Genomic DNA, 26,994 nt, shown 5'->3' on the forward strand with positions numbered 1-26,994 from the left:
ACCTGCTGTTTCTATGCTGCCATGCTCTCCAGCTGAGTTCTGCTGATTTTATGTAATATTTTTCAATTACTCATATTTTATATAAACCAACTACATTACTTTGCTTTGATCAAGCTGGTAATATAGGCCTTGGTACTATCAGCTGAATGGAAATAGTTTAGTGGGAGGTAATTTACAGTTATTACTAAATCCTGAAAAGTGTATATCCTAATGATGCTATAGCAAATTGCTTGTTGGAGAGATTTTACAGGTGTTAAGCATCAATTTTTTGGCAGGTATGTGTGTTCAGTCATTGATTTTAGTCTGTATTATTCATACCATGCATTTTAAATGTATACTAAAGACTAAGAGAACAGTACAAAAACTTAATTTTTTTCCTTTTAAATATCATATGTACCAAGGAATTATATCCTTGTATTGAAAGTGACTTAGAACTACAGGACCATTCTGTGGTCTTTGATAAATATGAAGGATGTGCAAGGTGTGCACTGTCTTTAATGCTAATCTGTAACTTTGTTTCCTTGACCATTTTGTTGCATTGTTGATAAGGGTGAAGGACTTTTTAATCTACTGGAAAGAGAAAGCTCTTGTGGCCTGTACTATGGATGTTTACAAAGAGATCCCCAGTCATGCCTATAAATAGTATTTAGGATCATTATTAAAAGATACCTGTATCACAATGTCAGGATTATATTATACTGTTTTATATGGAAGTATACTTTTGTAACTTAGTAAATAAATGGCAATTTTTTAGTAACTTGTAAACATGAATCTGCATCAATGCTAGTTTCTTAGGTAATAAAGTATTTAAAAAGAAGAAGAAATTGTGTGAAAACTGGAATAGGAAATGTTCAGTTTCTCATATCCTCATCTCTCTTTTTAATGTGTTTTCATGCTTTAAGCCACTGGTTAATGAAGCTAAATTAGCTGTTGGAAATATAAAGCCCGAGGCTTTGTTAGAAATCCGGTCACTACGGATGCCCCCTGACATAATCAGAGACATTCTAGAGGGAGTTCTGCGGCTGATGGGGATTTTTGATACATCATGGGTGAGCATGAAGAGGTGAGAATTTTGTTTAACCTTTAAAATTAAACATTAATTTACAATATGAACTGCTTTCTATTGTATTCAGGAATCTTCTGCTCAGAATTCCTCAGTTTCATATGGAAATAACCTTTTTAACATTCGTTTCTTCTTTATTTAGTTATTTAATTCTTTTCACAGTTTCTTGGCCAAAAGAAGTGTAAGGGAGGACATAGGATCATTTGATGCCCGTAATATTCCAAAAGAAATACGAGAGAGTGTTGAAGAACTTCTTTCTAAAAATAGAGCATCTTTTGATCCAAAGGTAATTTCTCATTGCATTATCTAAAATGAAAAGAAGTCCAAAGAATGACCAAGAGAAGATCTGATTGCCTGGTTTGCCAGCAAAATTTTTAGGATGAACTTCAGTTAGAGAAAAAGTGATGAATTCTACTTACAGAATTTGTCAGTATAAACAGATAAAGGTGTAGCAGAAATTACTCTGTTGCATACTGCCTTCTAAAGTGAAAATCTGGTTGGTGAGTGTGAAGGGGTGGGGTAAGAACTCATCATGGAGTCGAGTCCAGTACTCAAAGATTTTTCTACTGCTATAAAGTAAAACTCAGACCAGGGAATTCTAACTTGCTTTTTTGGTGTCCTTGTAGCAGTAAGAGTCTAATAAATCATTCATTGATTTAAAACTTGTTAATTTCAGTTTAGCTTTATAGTTGTAAAAATATCCATTGTGGTTTTTTTACATGGATTGATGGCCTTCAATACAATCTTGGTAACAATTTAAAAGATTAGTTCATTAGAAGAGTTGGCTTATTAGCATATTTAAGTTGGTAACTAGAAAATCTGTTGCAGTTACTTATTCTGTATTTATCTCTTCTACATTATACTTCAAGGACTTTCTTATAACAACTTGTACTGAATTTTTCAGAATGCTAAACGAGCCAGTGCTGCAGCTGCTCCATTAGCAGCTTGGGTGAATGCCAACATCCAGTATTCTCATGTCCTAGAACGAATCCAGCCTTTGGAAAAAGAAAAGGCTGGCTTGGAAGCGTAAGTTAGACTCCATTACAAAATCAGAGATTTTAATTCCAGTGGTGGTGGGTGAAACTGAAGCTGCCAAGGAGGAAGCTGAGTGTGAGGAAAGACTTCTTTACTTGAGGGTGACGGAGCTCTGGAACAAGCTGCCAGAGGGGTTATGGTGTCTCTTCCTCTGATATTAAAATTGTGCCTGGACCCAATCGTGCTTTAGGAAGAGGTTGAACTAGATGATCTCCAGAGGGAATTTCCAACCCTAACCATTCTGCGATTCTGTGTGAATTTAAGTTTATTAAAAACAAAAGATAATCTCATCCACAGGTAATAAAATATACATACTGAGACAAAAAAAGTAAGTGTGCAAAAGTTCCTTTTTCCCGGAAGCTATGCCTTGGATATTTTTTGTACAATCATGAGTTATGTGTCTCAGCTGAATACTGTCAGGAAGAAATTAGCATCACAGGTATGCTTAAAATGTATTCTCTCAGTGAAACCCATGGTATCTTATGAGGTATACAGTTCCTCTTTTTCAGTCATGTACTAAGCATTATAAGTTTCTCCTTAGGATCAGAAAGATACAACATAGTCCTGTGACCATTCATCACCTGAAGAATCTATACTGATTGTTTTTCCAGGTCTTAAAATTCAGTATGAGAAGAATTTGTTCTGTTCTTCAGGAATGGAGTGTTTGGTTTCCAATTTAAAAACTATGTGATGAGAAGTATGCAAAGCTTTTACATCTGAAAATCTGTATTTTAATATAAAACACAATGAAGAACATCTTTGAACTATCTCTATGCAAATTACTTCCTGTTATATTTACTCTTTATTTTTCCTTAGTTCCATAGTCTTAAATGTTACATTTTTATAGTAATCTCAAGAAAACTGAAGACAGAAAACGGAAGTTAGAGGATCTTCTGAACTCTGTTGGTCAAAAAGTATCAGAACTGAAAGACAAGTAAGTTTAGTGTGTTTATTTCAAGATATAAAAAAAATTGATGATTTTACAGTATGAATAATGAATTTTATCTAAGGAAATATAACTTCCAGTTCTGCAAGGTATTTATGTCAGAATTAGTGATGCTTAGGCTATCTCTACTCTCAGTGGAGATAAATACTGTTAGATTACAATTCATCTCCTTGATCAGATGAAATAAATGCTCCTTAAAAGTACCTGCTCTCACTATTGTCTGTGTTGGTAGCCTTTACTGTAGGCATTGTAGATGTCAAAGGTAAACAGTGTGTTTATCACCTTCTGAATCACAGAGGACTTCAATGACTCCTTAGGACTCTGGAAACATTCCTATACAAAACTTCTGCTGATCACAGCTTTAAGAGAGGCAGTTCTATTTCTTTTAGGGTGGCCTACTTTTCTGACAGTTAGCTAGTTAGCTATCTCTTTTTTTCTTAGCCTCTCATGAAGTACATGACTCACAGAGGCATAAAAATAGATCTGGTAAATGTTTATACTTTCTCTAAATTCTGTTTAATCCAAGTTTTTTAGTTTGATGTTTTTATTATGTACTTAGTATAGGAGATACTTTGCAACCTGACATATGTACATACATATTACTAAAAGTAATTTTTTTTAGTCTGCAAAAGAAAAAGACGATTCTTGAATTCTTGTAAATCAACTATACAGTGATTTCTTAGATTAATTAAATACTATATATTAGAGTTAAATATATTAAATTATATACCTTATATTATATATTTATAAAGTAATATATAAATGTATTATTTTAAATAGGTGGATTAAATGTATTAAATTATTTTAAATATTAATCAAACTAATTAGATATTGAACAGTATGAAAAAATACCTAAGCCATACTTGTTTTTTGGGCATGTTCTTACTTCATATTAGTTTACAAAATAGACTACTGTGAATTGAACTGGAATCATCCATGTGAATTGTTAATATTCTATTTTAAACTTTTAATAGATAAAATTTACCAAATAGTTACAAATGTATGGTATGGCATTGAGCTTGCTGGTATCTTGACTAGGTGCAAAACGAAACTTTACACAATTACGAAAATTGTCAGGCTTTTTAAGTAGAAGAAGGAATGATTTTCAGACATTATAGTCTGTATTTCATATCCATTTTTAAATCTCACCTGTGCATCCATCTGAATTTTGTTAGCTAAAAGTCTGATAAGCCCATTTACCAATTAGAAGCAGAAGGTATAAAAAAAAAATAAATACTGCAACTGTGTTCTTTGTTAACAATAAGCAAGGCATTCATTACAAATTCAATCAATTAAACTTCCTTGAAAATAACTGTTGGTAAGTTTAGTAGTTCATGATGGCAAGTACAAAGAGTATTTGTTTTACAGGTTCCAGAATAGAACAACAGAAGCAGCAAAACTTGAAGCAGAACTAAGTAAAGCTCAGAAAACATTGAAAGCTGCAGAGGTACTGATAAATCAACTTGATAGGGAGCACAAAAGATGGAGCACTCAGGTTAGTGAAAATTTTCAAAAGTACATCTTATAAGTGATATTTTGAAAATACAGTTTTTGCAATGCTTGGAGAATGTTATTTACTACCATTCTGCATGTCTCGCAGTGCACATGTTTTAATTTCTCATTAGAAAATAAAGATTTTCTTTTTTTCTGAAACTTCTTTTTACTTCACCATACTTATAATCCCCCAGTATTTGATAGAAAACATACAAAATTCTGTGCTGGTTTGCAGTCCCAAGAATGTAATTGTTATGATGGTTAAAATGCCAGCAGCATATCTTACTTGCTCAAATGATATATTTGAGAGAAACTGCCAAGTCTTTGGAGACACAAGCCCTTCTACAGTCTGAAACAAAAAGGAAAATCTGAAGATACGTATAAGCTAAATATATTTGTCACCTCCAGAAAGCTCTAAGTAACTTTCATGGGTCAGAAGATCATAAGTCAGAAGAAATCTTCATGCAGATGTACATGATTCTGTGTCTCCACTGATATCGAAAAAGTCTCAGCAATTAGACTAAATGCCTGCATTTTTGAGAACCAAAAGTTAAATGAATCCATCTTGTAGGTTGTCCACCATACTGGAAAAATTTGGAAGATTTTCCTCTGAAAGTAGCTTTATATAGCTACCTGCTATAGTAAGGATTGGATATATTAGAAACCCAGTGTTTAAATGATTCTAAAAGTGATTCCTCATAGTTTTTCATCTTGGTGCATTAGAAAATTCAGACTATCTATTAATGATATGCTGTATATTAAACTCACAGATAGATTAATTAGGAACTTATCCCATAATGGAGACAGTAAAAAGGCATTATTTGTCTCCCTTTAAAGTAGGGAGGAAGCAATAAAAAGTTGCCTTTATTTTGTGTATCAGCATTTCTTTTTAATGTCAATTTGGTTAAAGTAAAAGAAAAAGTAACAGGACTTTGAAACCAATTATGGCAGTCACATATGATGTTGATACACTGTATTTTTCTTCAAAATACTGGAGCACTTGAAAACAGAGTTGATTTAGTGCAGATAAATTATTTGGAGATACATGATAAATTTATTTTATCTTGTAAATGTACAGTGAGTAAGTATAATAGTTGCATATATTATTTATTGTCTGTATACATATTGTGAGTTATACTTGCAGCTCAACTGTGAGTAGGATCACATATTTCTTATCTTTCTTACTAGAATACCATTTTTCCATTTGCTTATAAGTTGAACTGTTCATCAAATTAATGAATTTTTTTCAGCTACAGTCTCAGAAATATCTGTGCATGCTGTAGCTCAGAGCTGAAAGGATTTTTTCGCATACCTCCATGTGTCTTAGCTAGGTATAGATACCTGAAATGCAAGAAGAGAAACTCTCTCAACTGTATTACCAATGGCAGACACACTTACTTCTGACATTTTAGTAACTGATGAGACATATTAATGCAGTTTCTGTTTGCAAAACAGCTATACTTTCTGTGCCTTTTTTTTTTTAAGGTGTCAGAGATAACAGATGACCTGGCAACATTGCCTAAAAGAGCTCAGTTAGCAGCTGCATTTATTACATATCTTTCTGCTGCTTCTGAGGATCAGAGGAAAAACAGCTTGGATGAATGGACCAAATCAGCCGGCCTTGAAAGTAATTTCGTGTGTGTGTTTGTCAGTGTCTGCATGCAAGTGATTAAGCTTGATTGAGGAAGTGAGAAATGCCAGTGAGTTCTAATGAACTGTCTCAATTGTCTTTGTACTCCCAAATGAGAAGAGACGTTTTCTTACTCAATAAATATTTCTAGATACCGATAGACAATTTCTTAGAATCATTCTATGAAATTATTAAGATTATAAATATTTATAAATAATTGTATCTCTATAGTCCTTGCTTAAAAAGAAAAGTTTACAAAAATGGATGTGTTCACATTAACTGTTATAAATTTGCTAGTGCATTCTGAATGCTTCTGCTTTTTCTAAAGTAATTTTTATCTGTGTGTTAGCAAAACTAAAATATTTCTATGACACCAGGTACTTATTAATAATAAGTTCAATAAAAGCAATAAAATAATAGATTAAAGGGAACTCTACAGACTTGCACTCTTAATAAACAAAGTCTCTGTTCTGTATAGATCGGTAAATGCTTTTAAACTATGCAAACTGTAAATTATGACAGAAACTTACACTTTTATTTGTCAGAGTTCGATTTACGACGGTTCCTGTGTACAGAAAGTGAGGAGTTAATTTGGAAAAGTGAAGGTTTGCCTTCAGATGATCTTTCAATAGAAAATGCTCTTGTCATCTTGCAGGTAATTTTGCTTTCTTGTCTTGTCTTGGAAGTATTTAAATTTTTACCAGTTTCAGTAACATGGCAACTTGAACTATTTCATTTGTGCTTATTACTGGCATCACAGAGCGCACACACACACAGAAATAAATACTTATGTATCAGTGGATACTTTGCATCAAAAGGAAAAAAAAAAAAAAAAGAAAATACATGTTTTCAGTTTTACTGCCACTGTTTTATTCCATATCAGTCTATTCAGGTTTAAAGTGTAAATAGTCATTAGCACCAATACAACCATTAGAAGATTACGTACTATATATGTTCACTTTGGCATATAATTTCTATTACTTTTTTTCTCAGAAAAAGGAAAAGGCTATATGCAGTTACCTTTCAAGACCTCTATATATATGTATATCTATTTATCTGTCTACCTACCTACCTACCTAATAATCCATGAGAAAAGGCAAATACCCAGTTTTACCATACATATAGATATATAATATATATATATATGATAAACTTACTATAACATAATATATTATTATGTATGTAATATTCTAGTAATTTATTAGATCTACTAACAAGTAAATATTTAATGGCATGAAGACAATCTGCATTTACTCCAGATGATTTGCGTAGATGATTTATGATTCAAATTAGTTAATGATTTTTTTGCAGTTTGAATTTATCTTGATTTATCATCCTTTTAGTAGATCTGTATATTTTTTTCTAAGCTTGATTAAAAAGCTTTTCAATAAACATCGTCTTGTACAATTAAAGCTACTTATGTGCTACAACAGAATGAGCTCTTAAAAATCTCACAGTGTGTAAAGGGCTTTTTGAAGCATTTAATCAGGTCAGATAATTTACCATGTGTATATCCTTACAAAACTGAAATTAGACATTTTTTTTACCAGTGTGATCTGCAGTAAAGTTCTCAGCTTTTTGTTCTGATCATCTTTTGATGCTTTAATACTCATCAGCTTCCCCTGTATTGCAGTTTGAGATCTGTGTAGCTACTCAGTTTGGAGCTCAATCTAAAAAAAGCCTCAAACTTGGAAATGCTTTTCTATCAGACTGAACCAGAGAATTTTTGAAAATACCTGTTTAAACCTTCAGCAAGTTTGCTGACACAAAACTGGGGGACATAGCTGATGCAGCAAGATGATCTGATGGCTGAAGCATGTCTGCTTTGAAGATAGGCTGAGAGAGCTGGGGTTGTACACCCTGGAGAAAAGAAAGCTCTAGGGACACATCACTGCAGCTTTTCAGTACTTAAAGAGGACTTACAGAAAAGAGGGAGAACAAGTCTTTACATAGGCAGATAATAAAAGGAGAAGGAAGAATGGTTATAAACTAAATGAGGAGAGATTTAGATTAGATGTTAGGAAAAAATATTTAGAGTGCAGTGAGGCACTGGCACAGGTTATCCAGAGAAGCTGTGGATTCCCCATCCCTGGAAGTGCTCAAAGTCAGGTTGTATTGAGACCATGGGTAAGCATCCCTGAGAAGCATCGCTGCCCTTGGCAGGGGTGTTGGAACTAGATGATATTTAAGGGACTTTCCTATCTAAGGAATTCTATGACTGAGTCTCTGATGCAAAAGAGGGTAAAGTTGAAGCCCAGAGGGTCCTTGATAGACTGGAGAAATGGGCTGACAGGAACCTTCATGAAATTCAGGAAGGGGAATTACACAGTTTAGGGTAGTAGCAGCATGTACCAACATGTGCTGAGTACCAAGCAGTTACAAAGCAGATTTGCAGAAAAGGACCTCGTGGTTCTGGTAGACACCAGGTAGTTGATGAGACAATTATGGGTCCTGCTAAGGAGAAAGCCAGTGGTATCCTGGACAGCTTTAGGCAAAGTATTGGCAGCAGGTCAAGGGAGGTGCTCCCTCACTGAGCACTGGTGAGGCCACACCTGGAATCCTGGGTCCAGTTGTGTTGATACACAGCACCAGAGAGACATGGAGGTACTGCACAGAGTTGAGTGTAGCTTTGTGCCTGCAAAATACTTGTATTCCTGATTCTTTCTAAAATGCATTGAGGTCCAAACCCAGAAGTATTGTACCTTTGCCTACCAGAGGTAGAAAAAGGAAGACTAATAACTCTTCTAAGTTTAAAAGTAGATTATACTCATTGAATAGAGACTTCTGTTTTTAAGAGAAGGTGAAGGACTGCCTGACTCTCCATTTTTTTTTTTAAGAAGAGATAAATTTCTTAATCTGTTATTGTTTCTCTAAACAGTTTGTTAATTAAAAAAAAATTTAAAATACATATTCCATTAGTTTGGGGAAATAAAAAAAGGATTCCAATTTTATTCTTAAAATATATTTTAATAAATATATTTTTCTTTTTCCCTAGAGTAAAGTTTGCCCATTTTTGATAGACCCTTCTTTCCGGGCTACTGAATGGTTGAAGATGCATTTGAAGGAATCACGTTTGGAAGTTATTAACCAACAGGTGCAGTATTTACTCTTGGGCTTTTCTGTTTGAGCTTTCTCTATTCGAGATTTTACAGAATAGTTTTTAAAAGTTTGTGATAACATTACCAAAAATTAGTTTATATTCTGTGAAACATACAATTCCTCACAGAATTTTAGGGTATTTAAAATTTGAGGCTCAGCATCTGGTGTTATTTCTACAAATTTGTCTCTTTGTGCTACTGTGTCTGAGAATGACATATTCCCTGCTAAGAGGAAGACAGATTTTCAAATAGAGAGGTCTTTTGTATACTTGGTTGCAATTCACTGGATTTCAGGAGTATACATATATACTTAATTCCCTATGATTGTTGTGTTGTATTATCTACATTGGAAAGAGTAAATTTGATTTCTGTTTGAGATTAGGGTACCTGAAATTCATTGTGTACCTCTAATTGTTTACCTGAGTAGTGAGGTGCGGCTCACTTGCACACACTCAGGCAGGCATCTGGTGCTATTCAGAAGTCCCTTATTGAACTGCATCCGGCCTCAAAATATTGCTTCAACAGCATGTAGGTCTTCCACAGATCCCTGCTGGCTCTGTGGAACCCTTGTAAATACTCTCTGATGGTAGTAGATAACATGTATTTGGGTAGTTGATAGTTTGTCCTGATAGATGATTGGCCTGGTTACTGTTCAGCTTCTGTTGCCTATATTGTCCAGGACCTCTGTTGACTGATGGGATCATAAGCACCACATCCATGTTTAAACACCTGTGTGCAACCTGTAGACCTCTTAATAATGTGAATACTGTGCTTGGTTCAGTTCTGAGACATAGCTACGTATTAAAATTTGAGATAAGAGACCAGGCCAGGACTTCCAGGTGCACCTGTCAGACATGATAGTGAACCAGCTCTCTTCTGTTGCAGCACTTGAAGATCTAGGCATGTTAAATAGGTTTTCTTGATCAGCAGATCAAGTTTATTTAAACTAAACATTTGCACCTAAACCCTGAAATATATACATCTAATAGGGTTTTTCATCTACAATACAGATTTTTAGATTTGGATTATTTGGTGTAATGCCTTCCTACTCATTCTGAAGTATTTGCATTTTTAAAAAATGGATGAATCAAAGGAATTTGTTTCTATTTATCCAGGACACCAACTTCCTAACTGCTCTTGAGCTGGCAGTGAGATTTGGGAAGACACTTATTATACAAGAAATGGATGGAGTGGAACCTGTACTTTACCCATTGCTAAGAAAAGATCTTATTGCCCAAGGTAAATCACCAAGATCTTTACAAATGCTTGCTCAAAACTTTTGTAGTTTAGATCTATTTATATAACGCTTGACTTTTCTGAAAACATTAATACTGTGTAGTTTTTTCCTCTGTAGTATTAACCCACTACTAACACTTCAGTGCGTGAAATATGTTGGAGATACGTTCTTATTTAGTAAGTGGAAAAATATTAGAAAGTATTAAATTGAAAATTATTTAAAAGTAAATTAAAAGTATTAAATTGAAGTTACAAAAAATGTGTTTTTATAGACTTTTAAAAATCTAAATTTTAAGTTGATTTCCAGTGATGATTTCAAATACATAGTTTTAATTGGAAATTTGGGCCTTAAATAAACCAGAAGTTATGCAAATGCAGTTAGAAGTCAAAGTCTTAGAATGTTGGTGTTCCTGCTTCTCTTGGATTTCTCTGAACCTAAAGAAGACACACAGACACATATGCCCTTGGAATGGGAAGGGTCATAGAGATCAGCAAAATGGTGGAATTTTTTGAAAGGAGTCCCTTACCAGTGCAAGAAAAGTGAAAAATCACAGTACTTAGGTTTTACAATATAATATCTCTGTTTTGGACAGATAATGTGTTCTACCTGTTTGTATGACTCTTTGGACTTAGCTGCTTTAAAGGATTTTTTTTTTAATATGAAACATTATGATAAAAATTTTAGCAAAAATAAATCATAATTATGCAAGTATCTCAGCATAAATTTTGTTGAATTATGTTAAATATTTTGAAATTACATCAAGAGAACTTGGTGAATTAGAAAGTAGAGCAATGTATGTTTTAAGTACTTTCTAAATTACAGTAACTAAAATAGATTTGCATTATCCTTTGTAATTGTATTTCTGCCTCAAGTGGTCATTCCTCAGCATGTACCATGTCATTTGCTATATGAACTTTGGGTATTAGAAATAGCTCAAGACTTTTTTTGCTGTAATTTCATCTACTACTGAGATCTAATAATGTGTGAGGTAGCAGTAATTCTTCAAATGTAAGTACATGCTAAAAATAAATGCAAATACCATAGGATTCATATATGCATTTATCACCAATATAAGAAAGATCTGTTTAGGGAAAAGAAAGTGTTATTTTAATCAGTCTTCCATTAAAGATGCACTTGCTTGTTTATTTTCATTGAAAGAATGGAACCAAAGTAGTGATTTCAGGGATCTGTGGAGGGTTAGGTAGAACTGTAACAATTTTTTTGCCCCTCTAGCTTCTGCCGGATTTTGGAGAGCTAATGAGATACAGTATGAAAGATGACTGTGTCTGCAGAACTGTGGAGAGAGCAGATTATATGCAAATATATTAGTTTGTTCAGGAAAATTGCTTATAACACTCAGACATCCTCTTGCTTTTTAATGAGCTATGTTAATGCCAGGTCTATGCAGGTCCAAACTAAAGAGCTGTTATTGGAAAAGGAAAAATGGGTCATTATTTGAATCTTTTCCATTACTTTATAAGCAAGCATGTGCTCCTTCTTTTTGTCAAGATGTGGGTGTGGGGACCTGTCTGCATTATTTTGGTTTTGATGACTGTACAACTGTACATCTCTTCATTACTTGGAATGAAATGTTAAGGAAAATGTAACATATATACTGCAGAAAATTCATCTTTGTACAGCTTCCATTTTCTGTTTGGCGTTTTTACAACATAGACTTAAAATTGATTCTGATCTTTGGCATAGAAGCAAAATTGGTATGGGATTTTCATCTCTACCAGTGTTTTAGCAAGAGATTAATGATTCTGATCTGCACTCAGTGCTAAAAATAGAGAAGCACCTAAGTATGCCATCTTGGAAAGTTTTCTGGAATGGAAATTTTCACTTTTCAACTTATAATTCTGTTCTTACTTGTTTTCCAGTATGAGGAGGCAAAATCTTACTATGATCATGTCATTGTCTGAGTCTATTTTTTCTAATCATTCTGGAATGGAAACCTGTTATGGAAGAGGGGTGGAGGGGGCTATACATGTAGTTTTATCCTGTAACAGGTTTATTGAGAAATATTAGAAGTATAAACAGACTGAAACCATGAAATCGGTTATTTAATAAATCACTTGTTTCTTTCATAATATTATTACGTTAAATATATTTATAATACTATACATCTATGTGGTATTTATTGATGGAATATTTTTCTTTCATTCTACTGTCTAGATATTCCATCATTTTTAGTTTCATTGACTTGCTCTATAACAGTTACTGTAGGAAATAGTATCTTAATAGAACTATGATTATACAGCAACATCAGCCTTCTCTAAATAAATGTAACAGATCCAGAGATGAAATATTACGGGTTTGGATGAAGAAATATTGAGCCATCTTAGTTAGCCAGTATATAATTATGGCTAGTATAGAGTGGTAGACCAATGTTTAAAGGTAAAGGAATATGTTAAATTATGATAAAATTGTTACACATAAGTGGGATTCTCGAGATCATCTTCTGTGGTGTTTTGTCTCCTGTTCATGGTTGGAAGATTTCAAAAAGTTGTTAGTATTACTTTTACATCAAAGGCAGTTTTGTTCTTGATGCTTTGTGTTCTGAATAAGGATAATTAAACTATTCAGGTATATTAAATATTCTTACTATGTAATTTCCTAGATCATTGCTGTTATTAATTTTCTGTCTCTTAACAATATAGGTTTGGATGGGTTCTTTAAATTTTTTAAATTTGTATTTTTTTTCAATCAATTTATAAATACATATTGTAAAATATATTTAGATCCATTGATCATAAAATGTTACACAAATAGCACTGTTTTCAGATAATTATAGAATGTTCCAATCAGAGTGAGTATACATCTGCTTGTTGTTTACAGGACCCCGTTATGCCATACAAATAGGTGAAAAACTGATAGATTATAATGAAGAGTTCCGTCTTTTTCTGTCAACAAGGAATCCAAATCCCTTCATTCCACCTGATGCTTCTTCTATTGTTACAGAAGTAAACTTTACCACAACAGCAAGTGGCTTAAGAGGACAGGTAGGCATTTAGAATAAAACCAGTGTATGTATAGTGAACATGCATAGGTGCATTCAGCACCTGGGATGCACCTATGGTGCAGTTTGCGTTAATGGTTATGGAGGTATTTTCAAGCTCACAAATATAAATAGTAAAATTTTTATGCACTTTGGAACCAAGGAATAAGTTCAGTATAGAAAATGAAAATGTTCTCATTGACTTCAGTTGCAACAGATTAATTGCTAAGCCTTTGCTTTCTGTTCAAGATATATTTATGGTACCATGGAACTGTTTCTGTTATAGCTCTCCAGTATCTTACTTAGAGAATAATGCTGGTATCATCAAGGTACTTTGCGTACAGAAAAAAATGTAGTGAAACCAAAATACTATGTATTTAATTTCCTTTAAAATGCTAGTAGCTGTTTTACTAGGTTTTACTCTATAAAGTCTAGGAATCAAAGTGTAACATACAAATGGAAGAAAGAAAAAAAGGAGGGGAAAATCAATTAAGGGAAGAAAATCCCCTCCTTATTTGGTATGAAACAAGTTTTTCTACACTAACAAGAGGTTTAGAATGGGATGTAGATAAGACGTTGATAAGTAAGATATAATTTAAAATGTGAAGCATAGATAACTATATGGATTTTCTCCTTCCTCTGGAGGTATGGAATTGGCATCATACAATGAAAACTGACTCCTTTTGAAGTGGAAATGCAGAAAAAAACAACATAATTTTTTTTTTGTTTTTTCTCTGTTTTTAGCTTTTGGCTTTAACAATTCAGCATGAAAAGCCTGATTTGGAAGAGCAGAAGACAAAGCTGTTGCAACAGGAAGAAGAAAAAAAGATACAGTTAGCTAAACTTGAGGATTCTCTTTTGGAGGTAAAACCAATGTACCTCTTTAATATCTGTTATACCAATAAGATGATAATCACATTATTGTGTGTTCGAATGAAGATGCTGGAAGTGTTGGAATACTGAGCCATCAGGATTTTTGATTAGAAAAAATAAAGGCATTATTTGCCTGGACCTGATGGAAGACTAAAGTAGATAAGAAAGTACATCTGTTATGAAACTGTTAACACACCAAGAAGAAAAAACTTTATTAAAAATTATACTATTTCATTTTGAAGTTATGAATTTAAAAAAAGTCTCACTTTTACGCTTGTGAATGATGTCAAAGGATTCTTTCTTAAGTTGAGAAATGATCCTGTGTTGTGAAAAAAATGAAAAAATTCCCACTACAAAATGGAAAGATTGCTGAGAGAGACATTTAAAATTTTAAACCTCCACAGGTGTTTCCTATTAGTAATGAGCTGTAATATTCTTTACAGTTAACATTCCCTGTCTTCCATTTAAAATTAATATTCTCATTTTTCAGTTCATCTTTTTATTTTATTGAAAGTACTTATGCTCAGAAACAGCTGTTCACCTCTATAAAAAAAGTAGCTTCCAAGGAAGAACTGTTTTATTTTTTGTGTGTGTCTAGCCATGGATTTCACATAAATTGTACCTCATGCTTATAAGAATGGATCCTCGAATCCTGTCTTTCTGAAAGGTCAGAGACGCAGGGACATTGACCTGGTGCCCTAAACCCCTTGGTCTGTAGCTAAGTCACAGAACATTGCAGTATTGAGTATAATGGATTAGCATAAAATAATAGTTTTTGCAGATTAGACTGGCCATCTATTACACTGGTACACAAGAGAGCTGGAGGGGGGCTTATTGCAAGGATATGCAGTGAGAGGACAAGGGAGGAATGGCTTTTAAAGAGGGTAGGTTTAGATTAGATATTACAAGGAAATTTTCTGCTGGGAGGGTGTTAAGGCACCAGTTCCTCTGGGAAGCTCTGGGAACAGATTCCCCAGGGAACTTGGAGCTGCTTCATCCTTGGAAGTCTTCAAGGCCAGGCTACTTATGTAGTGAGTGGCATCCCTGCCCATGGCAGGGGGGTTGCAACTAGATGGTCCCATCCAACCCAAACCATTTTATGATTCTCTTCTATGATTCTATGATTAATAGCTCAGTTTTAGAATTTTGTACATAATTATTTTAGGTGATTTGAATTTCCACATTTACTGTCCCTATTGAACTCCCTATTAATTTTCAAATACTAAGGTCAGCCTTTTCTTAAAACTCTGATGTGTCAGATTTCTCTTACAGGAAGAGGGAAACTTGCTCTCTAATAAAATTCCATATCCAGATTTGACCATTTTAACAACTTACTGTCTACCAGAAACTAAGGGTTCAGAGATACAACAAAACAGATTTCACTTTAGAACACACTTTTTATGGGATCTTGGAACTCAAAAATATTTTTCATTTGTCTCATCTGAATTATCAAGAACAAAACTTAAAGAAGTCGATGCCTAAGATACCTGCAACAAAAAGCATTAGAGTAGTAATAGCAAGATTGATTTCAATTTTGGAATTCTTGTTAGCAAATTATCCTGAAATCAGGATGTTCTTGACCCTGAAGAAAAAAACTGAAGGTTCAGTGGAAACTGGCAGGTGCTACCTGGGTTTCCTCAACAAAGAAGTCAATGTTGGATGAGATCTAGCTAAATTTAAGTTAATCTTAAAGCAACATTGCCATTCTATCTGAAGTACTGAACTGGTTTCCTTCTAAAAGTCTCAGAGTAAAGAAATGGGTGCTGTCTCATAGCTCACAATATGATTCCTCATGGATGAGCAGGTGATCTTGTCCCAAACTTGTTTCAGGTAGAGAAGTAAGTGCATTCTACTACTCTAACTGGTGAATCTGTGCCTCCAAATATTCTAAAATGATGTCCTATGGGTGGTTGCTCAGAACTGATTTGACTGACAAGCAGCCAGTTTTCAAAATAAATATTTTGATGTGTGTTTACTGAAGGTTAGTAAAAAATCTTAGATATAAGGGAACTATTCAAACTGTTTCCTCTTCTTAGAAGTGAAATGAATTGTTTAATCACTTAATTAAATGAGGAGAACTCAGGAAAAATGTGGGGCAATCTCAAGGATTTTAAAGTGATCTTTGATTATGAAACTTAAATTGTTGTAATGTGAATATTAATGTCAGTTAGAGATGAGAGTTCTACGAGAACTGGAATCCTTTTGAAGGAAAATGAATTTATGGATGACTCAGTATAGGAAGTTTTTACAAGTAGCCAACTTCAGGTTAAATGGGAAATTAAACACAAGAAAGAAATACCCTAATCTGTATTTACCATGGGAATTTTAGTGCCTAAGACTCTGATCATAGAAATAATTCTCAAAAGCCTACTGATAACCTAGGTTTCAGAATATGGCAGTCTGGATTTTGGAGTCTTTTCTTGAGCTGCATTTTCCATACTCTAAAAAAAGTCTCAGTTTTTGGAATAACCACCAGTTTTGTAGAACTCTTGAGATGCATTCAGTATTCAGAAATACATACAGATCAGAAAGATAGCTTCCAAAATGGTTACTTTACAGGATTTCTTTTTTTAATGTAACATAAATGATTTTCTTTTTCCAGACACTTGCCACATCACAGGGCAATATACTAGAAAATAAGGATCTGATTGAATCTTTGAATCAAACTAAAGCAAGCAGTGCACTCATTCAAGAATCACTGGCTGAATCTTTCAGACTACAGAGTTTCCTTGATAAGGTAGAAGAATATTTTAATCTTCAAAATACTGTTTTTCTTCTGCTAAAAATATTTGTCTTTTATCTAGAGAAGATACATACATCCATGGAGATATAGGATGAGTAACATTATATTAATTCTTTTTGGGTAAACGATATTTTGGATATGCAAGTACATGCAATATTCTCAGTAATTAAAATGCTTTATTTTCTTATGCTGAGTAGTTACACAATTTAAAGTGTGCCAATTCGAATTAAAGGAACTTGGGCAAGTAACAGGTTTTGACTTTATTTTTGCCATCCACTATTGCAAACATTATAGTTCATATGGGTGTTTTTGCTTAATATGCCCCTTGCTATTGGAAGAGTTTAGATCATTGCTGATGCTATTCATCTGACATCCTGTTTTTCTGACAGATTGCAGAGTTTTCTTCTATGTTCTATTTGTTTAGTTTAACATTTCCCATTGAATTTTGGGATGTGTTCTGTGGTGTGGAAAGATCTTAGTGCCCTAGGGATTAATTTCCAACATGTTCTTCATAATTTAACGGATTTTTTGATAAATTTTTTTCTTCCAATTTTGGAATCTCAATACAGTGTTGAAGTCTGGAGTGCTGATCCCTCAATTTGAATGCTTGGAAAGGGTTTGGTTTTCAAAATCAGTGGGAGTCATAGGAATGTTTTCTCAGAGGGCTGAGTAAATGTTTATGTAATAATCAGTAGGTGGCAGTAATACACCTGTCTTTTTATGTGTGTGTTGTTTTTCTGCACAGGAGAGGGATGCCTATCTCCCTTTGGCTGAGAGTGCTAGCAAGATGTACTTCATTATCTCTGACTTGTCCAAAATTAATAATATGTACCGCTTTAGTTTGGCGGCGTTCCTGCGGCTTTTCCAAAGGGCTCTGCAAAACAAGCAGGTATTTGTTCTTCTTCTGAAGCAGCTAATGCCGCAGAAGAGTCCATCTGCTTTGCTTCGTAGAATGTATGAGTCACTCTGGACTTTCTTAAAAAAAAACTTAGAATAATTGACGATGAAGTGTACAAAAAGTAGCAATGCTGACCCGTTATGCTTTAGACGTTCAGCATAGAGGCACGTGGACTTATAAATTATGTTGTATATAAATCACAGAATTTCTCTACCATCTAAAAGCAAAGTAACTCTTTGTGATTTCAGGTTTGTTCTTTGTCTATGGTGAATCGGGAAAACAAAGGCTGATTATAACTTTACTGAAGGCTTTATTTAAATAAATTAGTGATTAAAATGCTAATAAAGCTAATTTTATCGAAAAGGGGTAGAATAAGAAAATGCCTGTATTTCTACATGGTTCATTTACCCGAAGGAAGGTCATAACTTTATCTACTTTCTTACAGTTTGTAAGCATGCCTGCAAGCTCTCCTGTTTAAAATGTAATTTTTAGTCTTCTGTATTCTTAGGCCAGTATATTATTATTGAAGCAAATAATGGATTTATCCCTTGTCACCTCACTCTTCAGATCTAAGTACCCATACTGAGTATATAGTACATTTTCTTTTTATTAAGCATGTCCAAATTGTTTTTACTTAGAAAGTCATACACCAGACTTTCATCGTGTTTCCTCTGGATTCCCCTTTATTCTGGCATTTGTGATTACAGCTCTCTTTCAGCTCCAGTCATTACTAGGCGCACTGTTCTGACAATGTGAACTGGTCTTTGAAGTTCTTTTCACAGAAAGATGTGACTTCACTTCTTTTCCACAATGTGATGATTTACCTTCTTGTTCTTACTCTCACACTCCGTAATTTTTTTCTTCCTGCCTGTTAATGTTAGCTATTTAAAGCTCAGCTTTTGGTTTTGCCTTCATTGCTTGCTTTCTTTTTTCCTTCTCCTCTATCCAGTTCTTCATGCCAAGTGATCTGTTAGACATGGGAAATGTATTAGGCAAATCGGTTACCCAACTGCCCTTCTTAAACTCATCTCTTCAAATTCCAGCATGGTAGAAAGGAAGTCATACTACCTGTAACACACTCCCTACCCTTTGGTCCCTTTCTTCTTTTGTCCTATCAAATTATTTCCTGTTAGAACTAGTCTTTCAATCTATGAGCTTTGAAGAACAGTACACTTACTGTTTTCTACAATGTTCTTTTCAGTTGGGCCAAACTCAACTAGAAGTTTAATAACTACATTTAACATCAACATTCTTGTTTGGTAGTATTAAATATTTAATTCAATTAATAAGCAATTTTTTATCAGGTGAAAATGATGAGATTAAAATGGTATTAATGTTAGGTGAAGGAAATGTACTCTCGTTCACAATGTATACACAACATTGTGTCATGTTCATAGTCAAAATATTCAATGCCAAAATATTTATTTCTTGATACTTCAACATGAATTTCCCATTTAATCATTGATAGCTGCAGATTAATTTAATATGTTTTTAGAACTGGCATCACGTAGAGTCCAGACTATTTGTATAATTTTGCTGAAATTTAAAAAGTATGTAGAAAATTTTTTACTTCTACAAGAATTTTTGAAATCTGTAATTTCTCTTTTAGGATTCAGTTAATACTGAAGAAAGAATCAAGTTGCTTATTGGCTTATTGAAACATACAGTGTATGAATATGTTTGTCGTTGTTTGTTTAAGGTAAGATTGTAATTTTTTTGGCTTTTATACAGTGCATGGGGTTTGAAAGTTTTCTTTTAGCAGCTCACTTGATCTATTTCAAAGCAGTATTGTGTAATGATGCAAAACACTACACTATCAATAATTAACGTGCTAAATGAGGACTTAAAATCAGTGTATGACCAAATTAATATTGCTGATGCACATTTCTTCACAGAGCTCTATCTCTCTGCCTCATTCTGGCTTCAGAGTCAGTCATGGGCTTCACAGTCTTCTGAGCACTCATTTTGCGCTTTCTTTTATTTCTTGCATTCTTAAATATAAGATTTTATGTGATTATTTGGGAGTTTTTTGGATTTTGGTTTGTTTTTTTAAAAAAGGAAGCAGAAGTGGGTTTGTTAGGTTAATGTTTGGACTTGGTTATCATAAAGTTCTCTTCCAACCTAGATGATTCTAAGTTTCTAAAAGTCCTACATTGTGATATTCTCCTTTTTATTTTCACAGCCTGTCTCAAAGGTCTACCTGCTACCTTGTTTGTTTCTGTCTGCTCCTTGTTCTTCCTCCAAGAAATGTTCTTAGTGTATTTCTTCTTTATTTCAGTCAGGTGTCTTTTCACTTCTTACTTTCTTACTGAAAACCTAGGGAAGCTATGCCTTTCATTTTCAGTTTTAATTTTTACTTTCACATGAAACTGTCATAACAAGAAGTGTTTGTCTCACAGTACCAGGCTGAAGAAAGCACAGGAGATCTGCTTATATGGTACAAATCATGCAAGTTTGTAGTTTGGTCTGTGAGGATGAAGAGATTTTGAACATTTTACACCACCTCCTACCCCTGTCTCCCAGTCTAGCAATGCTACATTGAGGATTCAGGGGTAGCAGTTTTTTCTAAGGGGTTTTGTTTATCAAAGTCCAAGTGTATTCTCATGAAATAGTCTCATAATAATTGTTTGTCTTTGAAGTCATAAGTATGCAAAGCCTTCCACTAAGTCATTGCACCTTGTGAATATGGAAGGCAGCAATTTCTATGTGTAAGAAAAGAGTAGAGAGTTCAAATTCAAGGCAGAGAAGAGATTTCTAGTAGGAAAGATTTTAAGTGTGATCAGACTGGAGTTTAGAAAATACTGAAAATGTGTTCAAACTAATGGTCCATCCAGTTTACTATTGTGGTCTAATAATGGAGAGAACAAATAAACTCTTCACACTGTCCACAATTCACTGCTAATGCTTCCTTTTATCCATGAAAATTTTTAGACTGCTGTGACACTGAGGCTTTACTATTGTCTTTATAAATGGTAAAGCTGATATGAATTCATACCCTTTGAAGCATGCTGGAATCAAGAAGAAGGATTTTGTCAGTCTGTGGTTATTATTTATGTGTACATAGCCTTTGTGAATGCTGCTAAATGAAAGTAGAGCCAAGAAATTTACCTGAGCACTCAAACTGGCCCATCTTTCCTCTCTAATTTGTCAAATGTGGTTTGGTCTGGGCCTCTTAGCGTTCATTCAAATAATTCTCATTCAAATTTTGGGTACTAGATCATCTGGGGAGCATCCTAATATGCAGTTGTGATATGGATTTGCTGGCAGACCTTGTCTCAGAAGATGAAAAAGTGGTGTGGTTTGTTCTCAATGTCGTATGATGTTCATGTTTATCAATAAAATGAGAAATTCAGTGCCTTCCAAAACTTGATTCTAATTCCTAGTAGGGGCCTCTTTGCCCTCCACTCCATAGCCCACTTTGAGTTAGTTTTGTCTCTAGCTTGCAAAGGGATGTAGCAATTTTACATTAGGATATATGTCACTAAGACATTACTATGGAATTGGAGGTGTTTTTTAAAAGAAATGTTACATATAAAAAAGAACCAGAAATAGGACTTTTCCTGAGTATATAAATACACTTTTACTGCTTTTATTTCAGGCTGATCAGCTAATGTTTGCTCTACATTTTGTACGAGGAATGCACCCTGAGCTTTTTCAAGAGAATGTAAGTGCTAAAGAAGAAAATCCCCAAGTATTTTACTCAAACTTAATATGAAGAGTAAATAAGTAGATGAAAAGTTTTTGTCAGTAAGTGTAGGACTTAGTTTTCTGTAGTGGAGTCAGATTAATTCTATAAAGTCTGCCTGGAGTGAAACAGTATGCATAATTGACTTAATACAATTGCTTAAATGTGGCTGATTATCCTGAGTCAAGACACATTTAATTATCTAAAGTACCTCCACAGAATGGAGAGACAAAACTCTGGCTTTCTGTACTAGGAGCTGGAGACCAGAAGGGACGTCAAATGATAGTAGATGTCAGTTCAATGGAGGAGAGTGCATTATAGAGGTAAAAGTAAAAATCAGATAATACATTTGAAGGAAGTAATGAAGTTTGATTATATGAAATATGGGAGCTTAAGGCAGAAGGTTCAAAAAAAGTTGTTTGGAACCCTCCGATAGAGTAGTTTCATTGTAGACGTAAGGATTGACAAAGTGAAATCCCAGTCTTTCAGCAATGATGTGGCCTCATAAAAATAACTCATCTTGTTAGCAGAAGTATATCCTGGTCGGTCTTTATTATCCAAAGTTCCCTATTTAATATTATCATTTTATTTTAGCTTCTTAAAATACCTTACTTTATCTTTCTTGAGTTTTTCAAGTTGTGAAGGCAACAACCTGCAAGCAGTTTTCTGACTAAATTAAATCCTGGCTTCTTAAGTGTTTGTGTAGTACAGCCCTATGTGTTAGTTTCTGTTGTTTAGCATGCACGTTCATCAGCTATTAGAGCTCTTAGACAGCATAATCTAGGTTATATGTAATGCATTTTTCTACAGTATCTGAATACTCAAGAGACAAAACAGGCAAATAATATCAATAAGTTGAAAGATAAAAGTTATTTTCATTAAATTGCTAAGAGAAAAGCGCTTGTACAAAATATTTAATAAAGAAAATGAAGCTGAAGTGGTTGTTCTTTTAAAGTTATTTCTTCTTAAGCTTTTAATGTGATGAGACTAGGAATTGCTAAATATGCTGCTAGAAAATTTAATATTCTAAGACCCTGTCCCAAAAGAACTGAACCTTCTGCTCTTAAATATTATTTTGCATAGCAATATGAAATTTATAGTACAACTTCAAGAATATGCTATAGAATGCCTTGGTTCCCAGCAGGGACATTCTCTTTCTCAATCAATATGTATAGATTTTCCTGAGGTTGTTTTATATTCCCTATATATTGTACTTCTTCTTTTCTGCATGAAAATATTGCACAAACCAAAAAATACTCAATACATTTTTGTGTGCACAAACATTTTCTTTGTAACTGGGAGACGAGCATCAGTTGAATGCAACTGATAAAGGGAGTTGTTTCAAGACTCAGTGAGACTGTTGGGTGCCAAGAGCTATGCTGGGGTTCCTATCAGCAGTATTACTCTTAGTCAGTTGACTTTTAAATTTCTCATGTTACTATTCTCTTTAATAAAAAAATCATCATCACAGAATATAGATAGTATTTATGCAAAATTTCAGTACTTACTGAGAATTTTTGGTCTGTTTCTTGCCACTTCCAAATACAGGATTATGTAATTTCTAGTGGTTTTAAATACTTGTCTAAACAATTTAAAATTGTCTTCCTGGATACATCTATGAAGTCTAAAAGTTTTAGTCATACATAAATTCAGTCATGCTTTCTACTGTTACCTGTTCTGTGTGGGCTGCTGATGCCCCACCAAGCAGGATGTGTGTCCTTGCCAGCCACATTGGTTGTCTTCTGATAGTCTGTGATGGGCACTCTGGGTAGGAACTGTGGGTGCTTGCTTCTTTTTCTTATAAAGCACTGCAGCCATTTAGCCTGGATTCTGCAAAAGAAATTACATTCTGGTACCATCACTTAGTATTTAAAGAATGTCTTGGAACTCCTTCAGAATGTAGTATTTAATTTGTTTATCTTCCTGCTGTGCCTACGTGCTACTACATATTAATCTCAGTTTTTAAAGGTGTCTTGCGACTTTTCTGAGTTTTCATTTATTCCACACAGGAATGGGAGACTTTTACAGGTGTGATCGTTGGAGACACCATCAGAAAATCAGTAAGCTATATTTATTTTCAAATTTTGAAATAAGGAGCACTTTCTTCAATCATGAAAAGTTAAAGTTTTATTCTTACTATGTTGTTTAATTAATTGTATTCATACAGTAAATAAAGTAATTTTCACATAGTAATATAAAGGTATACATTTATTAAAGAATTTTTTAACATGGCAAGTAGTTTTTTAATTAGAATAATTGTTTGCCTTTGTTGTGTATTTTCTTTTATTTTTTCTGTGACCAGGATGGCAATTTGAAATTGCATGTTTGAGGAGGTTTTCACCCCTCTTCTGTAACTAAAATCAGTATTTCTGAATCACTCCTTCTTCCAGAGTCATGTATGAGTTGTACTTTTTGTACTTTTTCTCAGGCAGCTGATTGCTAAAATGATCCTTGAAATCTAGTTTCTCTAGCCATTAGATGGATCAACTACAGGTGTTGCATTTTAGTGTGACTGCAGAAGTCCCCCTTCATCTGTCTGGAGTCATTATAATTCAATTAAATGTCTGTGAACTGAGTGATTGTCAAGTATTTGTTGCTGTAGGCCATTTTCAAAGAATGTGAGATCTGATTGTATAATGTAATTTAATACCAGTCTTACCTCTACCCTACCTAAGGCACAATCCATAGGTTTTGGAAAAGACTGTGCTTGTGTGTGCCCTTCAGCCCAACTAGAATGTATGATGCAGACCCATGTCAAATTTATTCCTACAAACACCTCCAAATTTCCTAGGTTTTTTTTTCTCAGACTTTGTTAACTCATGGCTGATACCCTTTCACAAGAAAGCTTCTGTTTTTCTCTGCTGATCATTTAAGATTACTCTTGAAGTTGCTCACTCCTTGAGAGATCCAAATACATTTCCATGCAGAGACTCCTTAGACTACTGTAAGATCTTTTCATAACAGATGATACAGTGAATACAGAAATTCTACTGGAGCTTAGCAGTGTTGTTCATACTTAGAACTTCCTCCATGCCAAACATCTAAAGAGCAGAAAAATAGAGCTGTGACCAAATTACCAGTTCAGAGATGTTCAGAAATGGTGTTTTGGTCTTTATGTGAAGAACTATCTTCATGATTGCAAATATGTGCAAGAGTTTTTTTTTGAAGCCAGTTTCTCAGAGTGCCTATGTAGATAGCCAATCATTTGTGTCACTTGTTTTTAGTAAGAAATTCTAAAAACAAGTGACACAAAATTTAGAATTGAATGTGTCATAAGAATGCTTTAAATGGGTAAAGTATTTTCAGGCTCAAGTAGCTAAGCAAGTGAACAGTATGTCTCATATTTAAGTATTTTGGTAGCTTTTTTGTTATGCCATGTATGAGCTCAGCAAAAGACCAGAGAAAGATTGTGGTTGTGAATGTTTTTATTAAGAACATGGATTTCACAACCTTATTACTGAATATTGTGTTTCATAAAAGATTGTGTAACTTGCATTTGTGATATAACTTGCTTCCATAAGGATTCACAAAGAAGCGCTCGTGACCAGATTCCCTCCTGGATAGAACAGGACCGAGTCTGGGCAGTAGCATCTTTGAAGGTATTCATTGTGTGGTCTCTTGAATTTAAAGAACTTTGGCTTTGGCAGATAGCAATTTGGACTTGAATACTCAGATATGTATTTGTCAGATCAAAAGATTTTGTTGTTTTAAGCTGTTTAGTCTATCTTCCAGAAACCCTGGCTTAATATATAGCCACTAAAAAAAAAGTTATTTTTGTTTTTATTTTAATTTCATTTTTTCTGAGCCTTTTTCATGAACATTTCTACCCCATCTATAATGCATTTCAAGGCATATGAGGGAACCTGTCATCTTACTGTGATTAGAAAATAATGCAGATCTATCCAAGTTCTTCAATTTATGTAGATAGGATGATAGAAGAAAAATTGCAAACAATATTTAGTTATATTCAGATTTCACTTGTGTAATGACTTTAACTAATCACTTTATATTGTGTTAAAAGCCATAAACTGTTAATTCAGAAATTAATATTCTTCTAATCAGATTTCTCTGTACATCTTTATAGATGTTTTAGAGTTTATGATTGCTCAGACTGAACTAAAACAGAAACTCTTTCTTGCATTGGTCAATGTTGAAGTTCTCTGATCCTGAAGGGAACTAAAGGAAAATATTAGTCCTGAAATTCTGTCTTAGCCTCTTCTCCTCCTGCATGTAGCTCAGCAGCAAGGAAAAAAAAAAACTTGACTGCTCTTTGACAAGGACATTTTTTGCTAAATCCAGAGTTCACTGTTTTATTTCTCTTTAACCAGGAATCAGGAACAATCGCAATAATGGTGTGGCAAGCATAATAGTTAGATGTTTGAACAAACAGAAATTGAGTAACTGAGTGAATTAGTAGCATGCCATTACTGTTACCAGATAGCAGATCATCATTAGAGGAAAGGACTTAAAGCCCAAAGTTTAAAATGAAAGAACCTTAAGGTTATAAACTAAAGTGATAGGGCAAATATAGAGATAGTCTTTCCAGGGAATAGGTAAACAAGTGGTTAATTTTAAAATGTACTGTTGTCTTCTCTAATTCCAAGGATAAAATTGAATTTTGTGATTTGCACAGCAGTGGTCATAGTGATACTTGGAAATATATTAAAATATATAATGCCCAAATGGCTATTCTTCTTTATGGTTAAATCTACACTATTTGTTTTGTAGCTTTCTCTGCCAGGTCTCTATCAGACACTTTGCTTTGAAGATGAAAGTCTTTGGCGCACTTTTTCTCAGAGCTCTGTATGTGAACAAGACTTTCCATCTCCTGTTGTAAAAAGAATTTCCTTGTTTCAGCAGGTAATCTTTCAATTCATAATATTAATTATGAGTTCAGCAGTGAAAGTAAATTTTACATCCAGGCCTGGGTTGAATTGTAAGCAGTGACAGTATCTGCACTGTCCTGCAGTTTAACTAGTTTTTTGATCTAAGAAGTATATATTTTTTTTACTGTAGTGCACATTATTTCTCTGTTATCTGAGTCTTTTTAGTGTTGATATATTAGCTGCAACTGAGTATATTCTCTAAGAAAACAAATTCTTTAGAAATACACACAGAATTAATTTTATGAAGAGGTATTAAAATACTTTTGTGGGTGCTTTGTTACTGCTGGATGTGTCAGCTCGTTGAGCGTCTTACGTCACTGAATGTGCAAACTCACACATCTGACACAAAATGCAGTAGCAGCCTCTGCTTCTCTAGAATAGAAGAAATGAAAAATGACTCCTGAAAAC

The 26,994-nt window shown here is 33.9% G+C and overlaps 1 protein-coding gene across 1 annotated transcript in view; it reads left to right on the forward strand.

The window, feature by feature from the left end:
• The window catches only part of DYNC2H1 (dynein cytoplasmic 2 heavy chain 1), a 143,665-nt gene that overhangs the window by 49,291 nt on the left and 67,380 nt on the right, over positions 1-26,994 (forward strand). The window contains exons 57-74 of the mRNA XM_021529338.3: positions 903-1,063; positions 1,226-1,349; positions 1,968-2,089; positions 2,946-3,032; positions 4,413-4,539; positions 6,024-6,165; positions 6,714-6,823; positions 9,164-9,262; positions 10,382-10,505; positions 13,342-13,505; positions 14,246-14,365; positions 16,977-17,111; positions 17,863-18,006; positions 19,625-19,714; positions 21,614-21,679; positions 23,710-23,760; positions 25,222-25,299; positions 26,429-26,560. Of these exons, the coding sequence (XP_021385013.2) occupies positions 903-1,063; positions 1,226-1,349; positions 1,968-2,089; positions 2,946-3,032; positions 4,413-4,539; positions 6,024-6,165; positions 6,714-6,823; positions 9,164-9,262; positions 10,382-10,505; positions 13,342-13,505; positions 14,246-14,365; positions 16,977-17,111; positions 17,863-18,006; positions 19,625-19,714; positions 21,614-21,679; positions 23,710-23,760; positions 25,222-25,299; positions 26,429-26,560 (2,076 nt within the window). The remainder of the gene's footprint in view (positions 1-902; positions 1,064-1,225; positions 1,350-1,967; positions 2,090-2,945; positions 3,033-4,412; positions 4,540-6,023; positions 6,166-6,713; positions 6,824-9,163; positions 9,263-10,381; positions 10,506-13,341; positions 13,506-14,245; positions 14,366-16,976; positions 17,112-17,862; positions 18,007-19,624; positions 19,715-21,613; positions 21,680-23,709; positions 23,761-25,221; positions 25,300-26,428; positions 26,561-26,994) is intronic.

This window comes from Lonchura striata, chromosome 2, assembly GCF_046129695.1.
Source record: "Lonchura striata isolate bLonStr1 chromosome 2, bLonStr1.mat, whole genome shotgun sequence".
In the NCBI taxonomy this organism is placed as follows: Eukaryota; Metazoa; Chordata; class Aves; order Passeriformes; family Estrildidae; genus Lonchura; species Lonchura striata.